This window comes from Saimiri boliviensis, chromosome 1 (genome assembly GCF_048565385.1).
Source record: "Saimiri boliviensis isolate mSaiBol1 chromosome 1, mSaiBol1.pri, whole genome shotgun sequence".
Classification (NCBI taxonomy): domain Eukaryota; kingdom Metazoa; phylum Chordata; class Mammalia; order Primates; family Cebidae; genus Saimiri; species Saimiri boliviensis.
This window is the reverse complement of record NC_133449.1, coordinates 77,008,193-77,022,075: the sequence shown is the minus strand read 5'-3', so window position 1 is coordinate 77,022,075 and position 13,883 is coordinate 77,008,193. Positions and strand designations below refer to the sequence as shown.

The following is a 13,883-nucleotide window of genomic DNA, read 5'->3' as shown; positions in this document are numbered from 1 at the left end:
TCCCAAGTAGCTAGGACCACAAGTGCACACCAACATACTTAGCCATTTTTTTAATTTTTGTAGAGATGAGGTCTTGCTTTGTCGCCCAGGCTGCTTTTTAACTCCTGAACTCAAACTATTCTCCTGCCTTGGCCTACCAAAGCACCGGGATTACAGGTGTCAGCCACCACACCTGGACCATGTACTATTTAATCCTTCTTATAACCTTATAAAGTAGGTATAAAAGAACGCCAGGCTTCAGAAAGTTAGGTAATGTTCCCAAGGTCACACAAGTAAATGGCAGAGCTAGGTGTTTCTGATGTTAACATCAGAACTTAACTACCATCCCATGGGAAAGCCGAGGCAGAGCGCTGTTTGGAAGAAGAACCCACCACCACCCTGGCCATAAGCTTACAGTGAAAACTCTATCATCTTTCTTTCTTTCCTTAGAACAAAGCAAAAACATTTATTATTTAAGAATTAAACTCGGCTGGGCGCGGTGGCTCACGCCTGTAATCCCAGCACTTTGGGAGGCCGAGGCAGGTGGATCATGAGGTCAAGAGATCGAGACCATCCTGGTCAACATGGTGAAACCCCGTCTCTACTAAAAATACAAAAAATCAGCTGGGCATGGTGGCGCGTGCCTGTAATCCCAGCTACTTGGGAGGCTGAGGCAGGAGAATTGCCTGAACCCAGGAGGCGGAGGTTGCAGTGAGCCAAGATCGCGCCATTGCACTCCAGCCTGGGTAACAAGAGCAAAACTCCGTCTCAAAAAAAAAAAAAAAAAAAAAAGAATTAAACTCCATGAAAGAAAAAGGTGAGAAAAAAAAGGTTTGACTCTAAGAAGCAAATTCATTATATATGTCATCAAGCCTAAGCTGGAACCATGATAAAACCCAGTGTGTGCTCTAAGATAAATAGATCATCACAGACTAAAAGCTGCAAATATTGGAAGGGGAAAATGGTTAAAAAAAAAAAAAAAAAAAAAGGCAGGGGGCTTACTCAACAACTTTTTTAGATATAGAACTAGGCCAAGCAGGAAGTAGGAGTCTGTGAACCACTAAGTCCCAAAGAACCCTCCATTCTGTGCTTACACTCCAGTGTCAAGTTACTAATAAATCCATAGCAACATCAGTATCTTCTAGTCAGAGTCAACAGACTCAACTCAAGTTGTAGCACTAACAACAGACAGATGGCCATAGCTCAGTGGTGAATTCAAAAACGGCATCTGGGAAGCTGAAGATGCAGACTCCTTGGGGCTATGATTTGTCTTATACCTGCCCACCCCCGTCTCCCAGTCAGCCCTGTCAGGAAAACAGAGGGTCCACAGTGACTGAACAAGAACCTGTGACTGGTAGGCGTGAAGGGAATGAACAGGCCTCAAATAGTTAAGTCTACTAGTAACTGAAGCAGCAGAAATCTCAAAATCATAAGTCAGCCATAAAACTTCCCACAAATTCCAGCTCATCAGTTAGAAAGAGGTACAGAAAGCGAGGTCCTTGAGAAGGCCACCAAAGCATTTGATCCAGGCTAAAGGAGAAGGCATATTTATTGATCTTTTAGAAAAATGTTTCAGACCTGAAAATTAAGGAAACATCCTTGGACCCCAGAGTGAGAGAAACTTTGGGAGGCAAACCTGAAAACTTAGTAGTGTGCAATTATGAATAGCAGCTGACAAAAAAGGAAAAGAAGCCACTGCCTTAAGTACTAGAAAATATATGCTTAAAACTTAGTTGAGTTTTTAAAATTCATATTATTCCTTGTCTCATCCCCCTAAAAAAAAAAAAAAATCAAGGGCAAGAATGATCAGGAACTATAAGTGGTTCAGCTAATCTGCAGTGGTCCTCGTGCTTGGGGCAGACAGACAATGGGACTGAAAGAATGGGCAGAAGCCAGACAATGAAGGCCCCAGAATATCCAGGTTAGTGGTTTGGACTTCATCCTATAGCTAGTCATTGACCAGTTTTTAGTAGAGAACTGATGAGGAAAATATTTATTCAATAAGTGAATTAATATATTAGGATAAAATTTCTTAGACATACAGATTTTTGAGAACATGTCAAAATTTATTACTCATTACAGAGTTAACAAGTAGACAATAAGACATGCCAGTCTGAAGTGACTGAGAAAGAAGTTGGTATATCCCACATAGGGGAAGGGATGTTTATACAGGTAGCTACACTGCTCCATGTAATACTGGCTTAGTTTATAGAACTTTAAAATGTAGGGGTACCACAGTTAGAACCATCTTCCCAGAGTTGTCAGATGAGAACCACTCATCAATAATAATAAGTAATATATCTGAGAAGCACAGGTTCAGCAAATTTATGTTATTAATCAGAGATTTCAAACAACAAGAGTTTATCCCCTCACAGGGAGCCAGTGAGCACTGAGGCCCAAAGGTCTGCTTTTTCTCCGGGGGCTCTCAATAAATTATGTCAGCACACATTTACAGCTGTCAAGCATATAATATGCTCTTTTCAGTTTGGGGATAATTTACCCCACTCAAATGGAAAATGACAACAAACCGTCTTCATTAAAGATTGTAAGGGGGAAAACACAACTGTTTCAGAGCCAGTTCCAGCAGCCCTAGAGGTAACAGGGACTTCCCTGGGGCACAAATAGAACTGAAACTTTTTTGAATCTTCTTAAAGAAAAGGAGTAAAGTGGTATAAGGGAAATGGCTATGCTTTAGTCAGGAGTAGGCTGAGGCGGCCTTCCAGTGTAGCATGACTCAGCCTGTTTAGAGCACAGGCGCACAACTCCATACGTTATGCAACTATGCCAAATGAGAGATGCATTAGGTGATCATTCACGTGAGCTAGTGCCTGGCTTGGAGCCACTATTGTCTGTAAAAGGTGTAACTACCCTACTGACACTGCACATACCACACGCACCGGGGCTTGCACCCAGAGAGAATATAAATCCATGTTGAAACTCCTTGCAATTTTTCCAGTGTTCTTTCGGCTGCCAGCTACTCATCTACCCACTGCCCTTGGTCCTCAGCTTGGTCTAGAACCCAACACTTGGTGTGACACTTGATGTAGCCAGCAGGATACTGAGATTTAGAAGTGACAACACCCATCTTCCCTGAGATTGGGGTGATGCAGCTGAAATCACCTTCTAGCAGCCAAGCAGGCCATTCAGCAGGCACAAGCCCTTTGGATTCACATGCTCCAACTACATTGTGGACTGGGCCCACACCTGTGCTGAGGTGACCAATATTTTCAACTGTTGGATCTGTACTGCCCTTCCAGCTTGGCCTGGCACATACATCCTGTGTCTGCAGATAACTGGACATGGTTGGAGACCTGGGGTCCCATGGCTGACACCTGGAACACAATACACAAGCTTTGGACAAAGGATGCTGCAAGACCCACAGCACACTCACCCCCTGGCTGGCCTGTAGCATTTATGATGGGTGGAGCTGGCTAGTGGGGGAACATGTAGTACCCCCAGCCCAGGCACTGTGGTGCATAGAGCAACACTGGGGTAATACCAGTGTGGGATGGGTACCCATCATAGCCTGTGTAAACATAACACAATGTTATACCTTTAGCAGAACATAACAGCAGCCCTGCAAGGGGTCTCACAGGAGATTAAGGTAGTCAAGGACACCCTCAGGCTAGGGAAATGGCTGCATTTTTAGTCAGGAGTTGACTGAGGTGGCCTTCCAACACAGCATGACTCAGCAGGTTTAGTGCGCAAGTGTGCAACCCCACACATTATGTAACCACACCACGTGAGGCACATTAGGTGATCACTCATGTGAACTTGTGCTTGGCTCAGAGCCACTATTGTCTGTAAAAGGTATAACTACACTGCTGATGCCATACATATATAGCTCGCACCTGGGCTTGTGCCCAGAGAGAGAGAATAGAGCCATGTCCAAAACACTCTATGATTCCTTGAGTGTTCTTTCAGCTGCCTGCCACTCATTCACCCACTCCAGCTTGGGCTGGAACCTCACACTTGGTGTGACAGGTGGTCCCAAAAAGAATCCAAATGAAACTTTTTGGGCTAAAGCTTTATTTTCAGCCCTTTATAACTTGCTTAACTCTTATGTGATAATCCATTTGTAAACACCAAATTAACTGGGCAAAAGCTCATGGCAATAGCCCAGGGTCTTTACTGCTAAGATTTTGGAAAATATTAGGGTGCTGGGATACCTTTTTTTTCTGTTTAGTAAACAATTCTTAAAGACCCTTAAAAAAAGGGCCACCTACGTGATAGGCAACAAATTATAAGAGGGATATAGTTTGAAGTATTTCTCTTTCCTCCTTCCAAGTGAGGGAGCTGGAAGGGTCAGCCATATCTCATCTAGACCATGTGTTTGTCATTATCAAAGCATGCTTATCTTAAGGTCTTTCAGAGACAAGGATGAATTTCTAGCTGATTTGTCAAAAAAAGGGTTTTCTGGCTGAGCGTGGTGGCTCACGCCTGTAATCTCAGCACTTTGGGAGGCCAAGGTGGGTGGATTGCTTGAGCTCAGGAGTTTGAGACTAGCCTTGGCAACATGGCAAAACTCTATATCCACAAAAAATACAAAAAAATTAACCAGGCATGGTGGCACATGCCTGTAGTTCCAGCTACTTGGGAGGCTGAGGACAGGTGGATTGCTTGAGCCCAGGAGGTCAAGGCTTCAGTAAGCCATGATCACGCTACTGCACTATAGCCTGGTCAACAAAGTAAGACTTTGTCTCAAAAAAAAAAAAAAAAGGTTTTCTAATTATGCTAGGAGTTTCATTCCAAAGAGTAACATCACTCATGCCTTGCAGTTTTTCCTGATGTGTAACACAATTTCCTGTGATTAAAATCATAGGACTTTATGCTGCCTTTGACCTGACAGGCCTGTTGAGACAAGGAAAACATAAACTTGACAGGACCTGACTCATCTCACAAACCTAGGTTCGTTAATACCTAAATTCAAAAACAGTACAGCTGCTTTTCAGTCTTTGTAAAATGGTTCCTGTTGATTTACTTTCTCTAGGCCTGAACTTTATTCCAGGACACTTCATAGGTTAAGACAGAAGCCAAACATTTGTCATGATTACTCTTGAAGAAGCACTGGATGTTGAAGATGTATTTTAATTTCCTCATATTCCCCCAAAGAGGCCAAGGCTGAGGTATACCAGGGTCAGGGCTTAGGTGCATTCATTTAAAGTAGTTTCAGTTGTTTTGTATTTCCCCAGGAGGGAACAGTCCTTTTATTTATTAATTCATTATTTTTTTAGGCAGAGTCTCACTCTTTCACCCAGGCTGGAGTGCAGTGGTGTGATCTTGACTCACTGCAACCTCTGCCTCCTGGGTTCAAGCGATTTGTGTCTCAGCCTCCCGAGTAGTCTCTGAGACTATAGGTGTGCGCCACCATGCCCTGACTAATTTTCATATTTTTAGTAGATATATATGGTCTCACCATGTTGCCCAGGCTGTTCTTGAATTCCTGGCTGCAAGTGATCTACCCGCCTCAGCCTCCAAAAGTGATGGGATTGCAGGCACGTGCCACTGCGCCCGGCAGAGCAGTCATCTTGAGAGAGGACAGGCAGATATTCTCAAGTGCTTTGGCTGAAATCCAGCCCAGAACAGCACCCAGGACATGATGATCCCTGTTCACAGGAAGCCTATGGCCAAGAGGCCCAGACTTGGTAGTGATGAGCAAAATACAGAACTCTTTCCTGCCACCCCCAAGATATCTATTCATGAATGTCAGTGTATTACATATATGGCCAGGTGCAGTGACTCATGCCTGTAATCCCAACACTTTGGGAAGCCCAGGTGGGAGGATCACTTGAGCCCAGGAGTTCGAGACCGGCCTGGGCAATGTAGTGAGACCCCCAACTCTAAAAATATACTGAAACATAACCGAGCATGGTGGTGCATACCTGTGGTCCCAGCTACTCAGGAGACTGAAATGGGAGGATTGCTTGAGCCTGGGAGGTTGAGGCTGTACTCCAGCCTGGGTGACAGGGTGAGATCCTCTCTCTCTCAGAACACACACACACACACACACACACACACACACACACAAATATGAAGATTAGGTCAGGTAGGGTGGCTCATGCCTATAATCCCAGGACTTTGGGAAGCCAAGGCAGGCAAATCGTTTGAGCCCAGGAGGTCAAAGCTGCAGTGAGCTGTGATCATGCTACTGCACTCTAGCCTGGTTGATACAGCAAGCCCCTCTCTCAAAAAAAAAAGAAAAAAAGTATGAAGATTGTAACACTTACTCTCTGCTTTGAATACTGTCAACAGATGATCTGAAATTAATTCTTCCACTGAAGATTCCAGCTTCCTTTCTCCATCAATTATCCAAGGAGTTTGTGGTAGATTCCTGGAGTATTTATTATATCTCCCTGAGAAATAAAGAATCAAGTAGCCTGGATGGAATGGAGTGATTAATATAATGCGATAAAAAGAGAAGCAACAACTATTTAAGGAGTAAATAAATAAGAGCCCATATCCTAAGGGCTAAGATATAAAACAAGGCCTATCCTTTACCTAACTAACAGTCCAATTTCGAGACCTGGCACATAGACATGTAGATAATTAAACAGCAAGGTTTAAAGTAACAATAGAACAGATGGGTAAAAATATATGACATGAATGTGCATCAAATGAATTTGAAAGGAATACTTAACATAATTAATTTGATTGGCTGACTGAACAAGTTATATGATCTTATGAATGCACCAAGGATTTAAAAAACACACACACACAAGCAAACTTGCTTTTATGCCTGATGAATAAAGCTACATTAAGGCAGGTAGCTTTCATTGCCCTAAGATAGGATATTATAGTTAAGGCTGAAGAGCAATTTCACTTCAGCTATTGCTATAAAACAGTTGTAACTTTCAAACAAAACTTTGTCTCCAGATTACCTTTTGGGAAAGTCAATGAACAATTTCTTTCCAGTGGAAGCCAAGTGTTTAGTCATTTTGGAGATAATAAATTGTTTTTTCAAGTTTGCTTTTATGTTATAAAATAACCTCTGTCCTGCTATTTTTCTTCAAACCAGTTTTGGGTCTTGGCATCTACCCATATTTCTGTTTGGCTATCTCTGATGAAAACTATTAAAACCTGGGAAGTGCCATTTTTCTTTGGCATGGCATTTAAAATCTCCTGAGTGATTCTTTAGAATGCCCACAAAACCTCAAATAAGCTTGGCTATCAATGCTACTTCTCAAGAGAGTAAACTTACTAGAATCTAAAAACAACAACAAGAATAAACTAGAACAGGAGTCAGTTGAGTTATCAGAAAGGAGAGTATGTTCACAGTGTATGTATATTCTAGACTAAATATTTTACCAGCCACAAAAACAGCACCATGAGCACATTCAATTTCAAGAACAGTGCATGTAGCCTTTGGTGAGTTTGGAGGACAAGGAAACTGCCTGAAAAACAAAATAAATGTTATAGCTATTTTCCAGACATAATATTGAATCCCAAAACTTAGATGAATCAGCATTGTCTGAGACATGCACAGAGCCCAAGTCTCCCGCTAACTTTTAGTTTTGGAACAATACAGGTCTTGCAGGCCTGTGGAATACCACTTTTAACATATGAGAGTGGCAGTAAGTACATAAGGGCTCTGCTGCTACCTTTCACCTTCAGGAGGCCTTATCCTCCTAGGCAAAAACCGCAATTACTTTTGCACCAACCTAATGCTTTCCAAAAGCCTCAAGATTTGAGGGAAAAATCCATACATAAGAAGAGGAAGCCCCTCCAGGCTCATTTAACCATTTTGCTGTCCATGGTCACCTGCAGTTCACTGCTGACTACCCTCCTTATCATATCATTGTTTAAAATGTATTGGGTCGGGCACGGTGGCTCAAGCCTGTAATCCCAGCACTTTGGGAGGCCGAGGCGGGTGGATCACGAGGTCAAGAGATCGAGACCATCCAGGTCAACATGGTGAAACCCCGTCTCTACTAAAAATACAAAAAATTAGCTGAGCATGGTGGCTCGTGCCTGTAATCCCAGCTACTCAGGAGGCTGAGGCAGGAGAATTGCCTGAACCCAGGAGGCGGAGGTTGCAGTGAGCCGAGATCGCGCCATTGCACTCCAGCCTGGGTAACAAGAGCTAAACTCCGTCTCAAAAAAAAAAAAATGTATTGAAGGATTTTCTGGAAAGAAAACTACAGTAATATTTTATTTAATAAATGAACGTACCAAGAATTAAAATGTAGGGTTTATTGCATTTATTTTATTTAGCATATCTTAACAAGTGAGGAAACTCATGAGCCTTCCTCTGCCCCTTCTGGAGATGAACGATACTAGGAAATACAGGACTAAATTTGGGCTAGAATGTCAAGAAATCTGGCTCCAGATCCACTCTCTTACTAGCTTAGGCAAGTCAACTCCCTCTTTGGATACCAATACCCTCTTCTAAATTAAGAAGTTAGACTTGATTCGGCCGGGGGTGATGGCTCACACCTGTAATCCCAGCACTTTGGGAGGCTGAAGCAGGTGGATCACCTGAGGTTAGGAGTTCAAGACCAGCCTGGTCAACATGGCAAAACCCCGTCTCTACTAAAAATACAAAAAATTAGCCAGCGAGTGGTAGCACGCACCTATAATGGCAGCTACTTGGGAGGCTGAAGCAGAAAAATCACTAGAACCCAGGAGGTGGAGGTTGCACTGAGCCAAGATTGCTCCACTGCACTCCAGCCTGGGCAACAAAAGTAAAATTCCATCTCAAAAACATAAATAAATAAATAAAAAGTTAGACTTGATTCATAAATTCAAATATGAATATGACAAACATTTACTCAACACCACTACATGCCAGGTACTGCACCAGGGGTTGGAGAGAGAACAATGACTAAGACGCAGTCCTGGCCCCAGAAATACACCGTCTCGTTACAGGGTAATCCAGCTTATTTCTAACATTCCCTTTATTCTAAAATTTCATCATGCTTCATTGTTTCTATACTTCTACTTACTTAAGGAAATCCTCTTCTTTTATCTTATTCAAGGCTTTCATAACTGCCATTCTAGTGAATACAGACTATATAGGGTAAAATGAGAAGAAAAGACATTTTACTATCCAGACAAGAAAATGTCAGAGGTAAAACACAGAGCATGGTTGGAGAAATTCTATCATTTCATATACTTAGCAGGGAGAAATACTTAAGCATTTCAAGAAAATAAATAAAACTTAAGCATTCATGTCAGTTCTGCAACTGGCATACCTCTGCAACCTCTCTTCAATCTGGTCTATGTCTGTAATTACAGGTAGATCTAGCAGAGCAGGTCTCCTTCACTACACTGTCCCACTTCCCTCAAATTATAGTATAATTAAAATACAAAAAGTGATGACACTCTAGGAAATGTGATTTAATTTTTTTCCCCTTGACCTCAAGAATTTAGATTGATTCCGCTACCTTTTCTTTCCTACATCCCTTCAGACTTCAGTATGTAATTTAGGAGTTGGCTGCCAGAGTAAGGGATAAAGCAGAGCCAACCTGCCTGCCCTGGCATCTAGCAACTCAGTAGCAATCACCAGCCACAAAGTAAGCAAACCACTGTACTGAGCAGAAGGGCATCTACAACAAGTGTTCCGCTTGGGTTTTTTAAGATAAGAAAAGCCAAACTGTACAGTAGACATACTAGAACTAATTAGCACATATATACATGGCTTACTATGATAAATCACAATTATTTCTTCCGTTATGAGAAACTGCAATTGACTGAAAAGGATTACAATGTAGGCAGCTCAACAGTTTATCACCAGTCAAAGGAATGATTTTTTTCAAAATCATGTTCTAGGGAACACTATGGCATTCTATAAGATACCATAGGGTTACAACTGAAAATTTAGTGCCTAATTGATAAGATATGAAATCTTAGACCTGAAAAAAAATCTCAAAAGGTCATTCAATTTGCTCCCAGCCATGAGTCAAGAAAATTATACTTGAGACTGTACAACTCCCACTGGCCAAATGGTGTGGTGTCTATGATGCTTTAACAAAAATCTCCTTATCCTATTACTTGATACCTATTATTATATTTCCTCAAGGGTAAATAAAATAAAACTAGATCTTCAATACAGATACATCTTTACAGGTTATCTGGACAGGGCTTCCCAACTGGCATGGCAAAGCAGTGGACCATGGTTGTGCCAAGATGTTGATTTCTTTAGTTCACAAGGGCTGTTCAGCAGGGCCTCATACAGTGGAAACCCCAGGCCTGGTGCTGCCAATCTGAAGCAACTCCATCTGTTAACCTCAGGGTGCTGAACAAACATGGTAATGTTCTAGATGTACCATGACATGAGAAAAGTAGGGAGCTCCTGCCTTAGGCTCAGTCTGCATTTCTAATTATTTCTGCACAGGGCATTCGGCAAATGTTACAATTTTTTCCCCCCAGTTCTAAAAGGCCCAGTAATTAGTTAAAGCAAGAGGCAAAACCAACAGATGTATATGTGACAATGAACTTATGTTCTTTTTAACAATCACAACAACAAAATGAGTGTCAGTGAAACTGTAGGAATGCCTAAGTCCGTGTATGAAACCACCTATGAAACTGGGGCATGAAAGATTACCAATATTGCTCCACATCATTCTATCCTGACATGATACAAGCTAAAAGTGTTTGTTAACTAATTTGATCATTAACATGAAGATCAGCTAACATTAAGATGATAAAGGAGAGTTTTAATAAAATGCCCTTTTTGCAAATGTAGCCTGAAAGAGGCCATGTTAATTCAGGACTGTCCTAAACAAAATAACTTACTTTGGATTATACATTCTAAACATCAATTTCTACAAAATGGATGTTAGCTGAAAGTTTGTAATGCTGCTGATACTTAACATGGATTTTCCCAGATGATGCAATTTGGGGGATTAAAATCTAAACATTGAATTTAATGAGTAATAGTAACATCACTGAAACACTAGTTCTAAATTTAACCTTGTCAGGGAACAATCTAGACACTGACACAAACATGAGGATGTTTGTGTGCTAGCCAGACGTGAACGTTGAAAAAGTTGAAAAAAAATTAATGTAGCAAATATTTAGACTGATTCTTAGTATAATAGAGTTGCCATGTTTCTAATACATATCCTTTTTGTTGGAAATTTGAATATTCAGCTCAGACAAAACTCACTCAAGAGTAAGAAGTGGGACCCCTTCCTTACCTGTTTGTTTTTGGCTGGCTTAAAACAATCTGGGCATTTCGCAGCTCTAAAATAAAATTCAAGTTCATATAAAAGGTTATTAAGTTTATTTTGGGGTGGATATAATTCAAATATATTTTATACAAAATGGCTGCTAAACTCAGGTCATCAGGAGCAGACAAAATGAGTCCCTATATGAACTACATTGGTTTGCCCAGGAACCTATGTTTGAGGGCACATTTTACTTTATTTTCTTTGAGGGCACATTTTAAACCTACTAAGATATAACAAGTTCTAGAATGCTTATTAGGAAGAGAAGCAATACTCTTTTCATGAAAACCAAACAGCATTAACAATTTTACACAATTGACATTGTTTATATGGCAACTTACAGGAAGTGGCAATCCTCAACTGTTTCTGGGTGAGCAAAGACCACACTCACTTCAAACAAGCTCTAAAAATTATAAAGACAGTTTAAAAATGAGCAAAAGGAAACTAACATCTAACAACTTATGAATGGAAATAGAAATTAACTCTCAAAGATTGGCTCAGAAAAGAATGACCAGAAAAACTGGAAATACTGCTCTCAAATCAACTTGTTCATAGGGCAGCTGTAAAGGAAATCATTTTTTGTTTTTTGTTTTTAACTTCTAAAACTCAGTCGTTAGTGATCCTACCAAAAAAGTTTTAAAAGAAATTTATATACTTTTTGGATAAATGTGTAAATTAGGTCTGAGGATGAATGAGAATTTAGAGAATTGAAAATAAGTAATAAAGGAAAGAAATGAAGAATTATTCTGCCAATACTAAGATTTGAATTATTAGCAAGGCAAAAAACATACTATTCATATTCCTAAAAACTGTATGAAGCTTCTTTTTAAAGTGCTCAAACATCTTAAAGGATTTGAGTTTTAAAAGCAGATCTTAATTTTTTTGTTTTATTATAAAAATGATACACATAAATTATAAAATCATCAAATACCAAAATAGTTTTCCAATCCCATTCCACTGAAGTAGAACCATCAACAATTTGGTGTTTCTTTCCAGGCATTTTTGTGAATATAAATGTATATGTGTTATTTTTTAAGACATGCTTTTAGAAAATTGCTTTGTTTAATATCATGGAAATCTTCTCAACTCTGGGACTGTCAGACATTTCAGCTGTAGAACATTTTTTGTAACAAAAAATGCTACAATTAATATCCTTGTACACCAAAAGAAGCATGATTTTACTTTTACCTCCATGGATAATGTACAAAATTCCATATGGGCTGAAGGGAGAAGCTAAAAATGTTATACTATGTTACAATTTTGTCTTTATATTTACTGAGTTCATTGGATAGTCAGTAGACCACTTAGCTACTATAGAATCACAATAATGAATAACTTTTTTTTTTGCTCATTATTCTAATCTATACAATAATTAAAACGAACAACGCATTCCTTTTATTCAGGAAACTTCACTCAACCAGAATCTACTAGATTATTGCATCTTTTGTTTTCTGTTTTCTGTTCTCACTGATATAACATGTAAAATTATTTGTGCTTCAAAACTGAAATTTGAGGTAAAAATATTTTGCATTAATGACTTCCCTAATTTCCAAAGTACTTTCATTACCTCATTTCCTCTTCATACTGTGAAGTAGTTTTATTCTCTATTCTCTCAATATTCAATTTACAGAACAGAGCGTATTCTTACAGAAGGATATATTATTGCATAATTCAGAATGGTTTTTAAAAAATTATTTAGCTTTAGAAGATAGTTTTGTGATTTTATTTGAATAGGGGTGTATCTGATATCCAGGGAATTCCCTTCAAGCAAAATAATGAAGCAACAAGGCCATAATATTAAAATCTAATTTAAGATGACCTTCCTGTTTTCACATCTGGAAGCCTGTTGAGTCTTCCCTGAAATTCAACCCATTTCAGAGACTGAAGTAAGGTCTGCTCTGGAAAAGAAGAATGTTCTGGTTTCAAAGGCAGTTACTGCCTAAAAGTAAACAAGGGGATCTAAGATACCAGCAAGGTAGGATTGAGCTCATACTCACTGTAGTTGAATAGGTTCTACCCATGCATTTGAAAATAATATTAGCCACAGATAAACCAAAATTAAATACTCCAGAGTTGACTCTACATTTGCTTGCAGTTATTTATATACTGCTTTGTAACAAGTCTATTCCTCCAACTGAACCATAAATACATTAAAGGCAAATATTCATTTCTAACCTTTTAAGGTCAATTAGGGTACCTGGTACCCTCATAAATGTCTTAGGTCACAAAGAAGTCTTGGGGGGAAAAAAAAGATATGCTTTGACTTCAATTTAAGACTATTAGAATTTAACATTTTAAAAGCTTAAAAATCCTTCACTGGATTATTTAAAAAGAAGATCCTTTGGCTAACAAAAACCCTGCCATATAATGAAGTAAAACTAATAAAATCAGAGAATAAAATTAGCAATGCTGTTGACCCAATACCTTTCCATCAATGGGAACACCCAATTCCTCTGAAAACAGGGGGTGAGTTATCCATTTGTAGGCTTCTTTTAGCTGAACTATATCATCTCTTCCCAGCGACAGACTCTGCTTTCTGAATAACATAAAAATTAATTCACTGACATGAAAAACTTCACTTTTTCTATTAAAGGCAAGAATTTATGCAATTATTTTTAAAATACTGATTGAGTGCCTAGCATGTACCAGGCACTATTCTACACATTAAATAGAAAGCAGAGAACAAAACAGACAAAAATTCCTCACTTTGTGAACCTTATACTCTAGTGGAATCAT

The 13,883-nt window shown here is 39.5% G+C and overlaps 1 protein-coding gene across 6 annotated transcripts in view; it reads right to left on the bottom strand.

Moving 5' to 3' along the window:
- Window positions 1–13,883, bottom strand: part of PUS10 (pseudouridine synthase 10) — a 71,911-nt gene that overhangs the window by 15,036 nt on the left and 42,992 nt on the right. For 5 of the 6 annotated variants that reach the window (XM_039478893.2, XM_010333572.3, XM_074399541.1 and 2 more), the window contains exons 6-11: window positions 13,572–13,683; window positions 11,489–11,550; window positions 11,118–11,163; window positions 8,922–8,986; window positions 7,285–7,370; window positions 6,207–6,332 (exon numbers count right to left, since the gene is read on the bottom strand). In XM_039478893.2, the coding sequence (XP_039334827.1) occupies window positions 6,207–6,332; window positions 7,285–7,370; window positions 8,922–8,986; window positions 11,118–11,163; window positions 11,489–11,550; window positions 13,572–13,683 (497 nt within the window). The remainder of the gene's footprint in view (window positions 1–6,206; window positions 6,333–7,284; window positions 7,371–8,921; window positions 8,987–11,117; window positions 11,164–11,488; window positions 11,551–13,571; window positions 13,684–13,883) is intronic. The other variant, XM_074399552.1, reaches the window with a different exon arrangement.